Consider the following 4,587-nt stretch of genomic DNA (forward strand, 5'->3'; position numbering starts at 1 on the left):
TGCGGGCCCAGCAGCTGCCTCCTGACACCCCAAAACAGCCTCGCCTGCTCCTCCCCACTGCTGGGCTCCCCACCTGGGGGGTACTCCCCCGACCCCTGCAATGCCACCCAGGGAGAGCCCCTCAGCAACTGTGGGCCAGGTGCCTTTATTGGCCCAATTTCACTCCCCCACGGCCATTTCACACAGCGAAACTGAGGCTCAGGGTGACTGGCTGCCTGTCCTTGGTCAGACACGGGCTGGGAGTCCGGGCTGTCACCTGCCCCTCCTGGCCCCTCACCTTGTAGCCCTCCCCTCTACGAGTTGCTGAAGGGACCCTGCTCGGTAGTAAAAGGAGCCTGGGACACAGGCCGAGTCCTGCCAGCTGTGTGGCTGTCACCTTGCTGCCCGCAGGGGAGGCCAGGTCTGGGTTGGCTGAGGAGAACAGCAGGAAGCCACCACCAGGCCTTGCAGCCACAACCCCCAGAGGACCCCACCCCCCCACTTCCTGCCAAATAAGAGGTCTGCCCCCTGGGCCCCACTGCCAGCTGCCACCCGCAGGGACCCCCAGGTGGGATGGAGAGTCTGGGACTGGAGCCCAGAGCTGGGGAGGAGATAGAGCGGAGGCAGGGGGGTCCTGGGGAAGGGGGTCCTGACTCAGTTCCTTCCTTCCTGAGGCCACTGCCCTCCAGGCAACAGGGGCTGCCCAGGTGGAGCCTCGCTTTTCTGGGTCAGCAGAGAGACGCTGCAATGCAGGGCAAGGTTTCTAGGGCTGGGGACTGGGTGCCAGGAGGCTCTGAGCCCGGCACGGGCAGCCTTGCCAGGCTCCAGACAGCCCTGGACTCCTGTGGGCCCCACTCCACTCAGCAACTCCCATGGCCCCGGCTTGTTCTCAGAGGGGTCCCCTGGAGCCCCCCCGCCGGGTGACACCTGGGCTGGGCAGAGGGACAGCTCGGAGAGGCCCCCCGCCATATGGCGCGTCCCTCCACCGCCTGCAGCCACCGCCAACTCCCCCTCACCATAACCTTCCCGCATTTGCTAATGTTTTGTGACATAAAGCCCCGAGATTAATTTTTTGCCTCTGTCTTAATTGAAGGAACCATTTAGTACAGATTTAACTATTATTACCAAATCATCAGGATTGATGCAGTGCGAGTGGGCGCTCGCCAATCGTGTTTAGAGGAGCTCAGAGGATTTATGCAAATGGGCCTGCCGGGAGAGGCAATTTGTAGCGGAGAAGGACAATTATACCAGGCCCGAGAGTGCGCCAACGACCGTGCCGGGCGAGTAATGGGTAATAACATCTCGCAGCAGCCGTGAGCAGCGCCGCAGCATGACCAACAGCTTATACGGTGCAGATAGAGGCTTTCATGCCATGCCACCTCACCGAGCGGGTGGGGGCGCCTCACAGGGCTGGGGGCACAGGCGAGCCAAGCTGTGTAGCAGGGCTCTGGGGCCGTGGCTTCCCAGGGACCCGAGTCCAAGGTGACGCCCAGGACGGACAGTCAGCCAAGGGGAGGGGGAGGCCTGCACTTGATGGTGCCCCCCCAGCAGGCTCTGTCCTGCTGGGCACTCGAGGTAGCCCAGTCCTGGGGGGACTACGGGACCTCAGGAGAGGGGTAGGACGGCACAGCAGGCCTGGGGAGCTGGGGAGGAGCCCCAGACTCTGCCGCCCAGGTCTCGGGGCACCTGGCCAGCCTCGGCCCCCCATGTGCTCCTGTGCCCAGTGGCGCCCCAGGGTGCTCCTTGAATCTAGGACTTACTTTTTTCTTGCCATTGCCCCTGGCCAGCTGGCCCCCTACGTGACCCTGCATCCAGCTGCGCCCCGGGGTGCCCCTTGGATCTAGGACTCACCTGACTTTCTTGCCGTCACTCCTGGCCAGCTGGCCCCCAGGGCGCAGGGTGGGCAGAGAGCTGGAGTGCTTCCGCTTCCGGGGCCGGCCGGGCCCTCTCCGAGCGGGGCTCCGCGAGCTGTCATCTCTCCTGGGGGCCACGGGAGAGGCAGTCAGAGCTATGCCTACACTGGCTCCTGCAGAGGGCCCTGCCACGGGGGGATGAGGCAGGCTCCCCGGACTTGGCCTAGAGCGCCCTGGCCCAGCCCCCACAGCTCACCTGATGGGTCTCCACCTCTCCAACCATCCTGTATGCTCTCATCCCCACTGTAGCTGCAGGGGTCCCTCTGCCCCCTCATGAGCCCTAGCACCCACCCTGTCCTCCCACCACCCCTCTCTGACCCCCAACCCTGTCCTGTCCTCCCAGCACTCCTCTGACCCCCAACCCTCTCATGGCCTCCCAGTACCCCCTCTGACCCCTGATCCCGTCCTGGCCTCCCAGTACCCCCTCTGACCCCCGATCCCGTCCTGGCCTTCCAGCGCCCCCTCTCAGCCAGCGCCGCCGGGGTCACCAGTCTCCGCTGCGAGATCTCTGTGCCATGACCATCCTCCCTTCTCCCCACTTGCTTCCTCAGCTGGCCCCATGTTTCAGCCTCAGGCCCGTAAGTGCTACTAACCCATTGCCCCGGGAGACTTCCCAGCCCCAGCTCCCTGGCTGCCCCCTCACACCTGGGTGGCTCCCGGCCCTGAGGCTGCAGGCATGGCCTGCGTCTGCTCCCACCACAGCTGACCTAGGGCCTGTGGAGTGCCAGGATGAGCCCTCCCTGGTGCCCTGCCCTGTGTACGGCAGCCTCCCCCGCCCCCCGCGCATACTCATGGTCGTGTCTGCGCTGCAGCCGTGCCAGCTCCCGCTGCTTCTCCTTGTAGCGCCGCTGCAGCTCAGCCAGCCGCACACGCATCTCCACCTCCTGTGTGTCCAGCCGCTCGATGGCCGCCTTGAGTGGGCACACCTGGTGGGTGGGACACACGGGGCCCGTGAGCAGAGCCGGGCCCCAGGGGCCAGGGGCAGGTGGGTGGCCATGTGGGGAGCTCCAGGCCCCCCCCACAAAGGGCTCAGCCCTCTTTCCCTCATACAGCAGAATGTCTGGTGCTCAGGGCCCTCCACTCACGGGCTTGGCTTTGGGGGTCCAGGTGTCCTTGCGCTGTAGGATCTGCATGCGGGGGGTGAGCACTGGTCGGCCACAGGGGTCGGCAGCAGGGGCCGGGGCCATGGGGGCAGGGCTCTCCAGGCCCGCAGCCTCTACCAGGGACCAGGCTGTGGCCAGCGTGGCCAGGTGCTGCAAATTGAAGGCCAGCACATCCTCCTCCTCCTCTGTGGGGGGAGAAGGGGTCAGTGTGTGCTTGTGTGTGTGAGAGCATGTGTGTGTGCAGGCATGTGTGCGTGTGAGCACGTGTGTGAGCATGTGTACGAGTGTGAGTGTGTATGTGCACAGGTATGTGTGCATGCATGTGTGTGTACACGTGTGTGCACGTTGTAGATGGCTTGTGGGGGCGTGCGCATGCACAGGGCCCCCCTGGGCCTGGCTCCTCACTGAGCCCCACACTCGAGGCCAGGAGCCTCAGGCCACCCCAAATAGGACAGGCTCTTGACAGCAACCTCAGTCCCGGCACCACCCCAGACCCCAGAGGCTGCTGAGCTCTACGAGATGTGAGGACCAGAACCACGGCCAGGTACTGGAGCTGGCACCCAGCACCTGCCTCGGCTCCAGGTGGGAGAGACCCCCTGTGGGTACTGCTGCGGCTGGGATGGCACAGCCCTCAGGCAGGTTCCTCCCCGCTGTGCAGAACAAGATGCACAAACCGTCTAAGACAAAGCAAGTGAGTGTTCCCACCTCTCCCAGGAACTGCCCATGGGTCTGACCTAGAGCAGCAGCCGTTAGACACTCAGGCTCCTTACGCTCGGGCCCTGGAGACTCTGGTCTTGGAGACTCAAGGCCGTGCTCTGGGCAACCGAGCCAAGGCCTGTGAGAGGCCCTCAGGACAGTCACAAGTTGATGTTCCAGACCAAGGACACTGAGACCTCAGAGCCATGTTCGAAGTCACAGAGGCAGGTGCCCATGTGTGACTGAGCTGCCTTAAACACAGGAGTTCCCAGGGTCTGACCACCAGCAGCTAAGAGCTGTCCATTCATCTGTCCATCCACCCATCCATCCATCCATCCATCCATCCGTTCATCTGTCCATCCATCCGTCTGTTCATCTATACATCCACCCATCCATCCCCCCCTTCACTGAGGCTCCCCCATCCCCCCAGAGGCCTGGGAAGCTGCCCTTTCCCCACTCCCTGCACCCACTCGAGGTCCCAGAGGGCAGTGATGGTCCTCTCCTAAGGCATACCCAGGCAGAGAACATCCCAGCATTTTCTGGCCCTGGGGTGGGGAGGAGAGGGCGTGGTCTGACAAGCAGGCTGACGACAGGTAAGGAAGGAGGCAAGGAGAGGGGGTCAGAGTCCTGGGTCTTGGATCTCTCTCAGGGCTCATCTTTAGGGTCTCAGAAGGTGGCAGAGATGAGGACGAGGGTGGGGGCGGACAGCTACCCTCACAGTGATTGGCAGGAACGGTGCAAACCCAGGGTAGCAGCATCGGGTATCACAGCCCTGCGGGGTGAGGAGGGAGGAATGGCAGCAGAGGTGGCAGACTGGTTACATGTAGGTGGGGCTGCCCCATAAGCAGATCTATGAAGGGTAATGAGGCCAGGTTTCTCACCGTTGGGAAGGAAGT

General features: G+C 63.6%; 1 protein-coding gene across 1 annotated transcript in view; it reads right to left on the reverse strand.

Annotated features, from left to right (window-relative positions):
- The window catches only part of BAHCC1 (BAH domain and coiled-coil containing 1), a 39,612-nt gene that overhangs the window by 9,656 nt on the left and 25,369 nt on the right, over window positions 1-4,587 (reverse strand). Inside the window, 4 exon segments of the mRNA XM_023729124.1 lie at window positions 1,831-1,986; window positions 1,988-2,017; window positions 2,676-2,818; window positions 2,978-3,180. Coding sequence (XP_023584892.1) covers window positions 1,831-1,986; window positions 1,988-2,017; window positions 2,676-2,818; window positions 2,978-3,180 — 532 coding nt within the window.

The sequence above is a fragment of the Trichechus manatus genome, unplaced genomic scaffold (genome assembly GCF_000243295.1).
Source record: "Trichechus manatus latirostris isolate Lorelei unplaced genomic scaffold, TriManLat1.0 scaffold00028, whole genome shotgun sequence".
Taxonomy (NCBI): domain Eukaryota; kingdom Metazoa; phylum Chordata; class Mammalia; order Sirenia; family Trichechidae; genus Trichechus; species Trichechus manatus.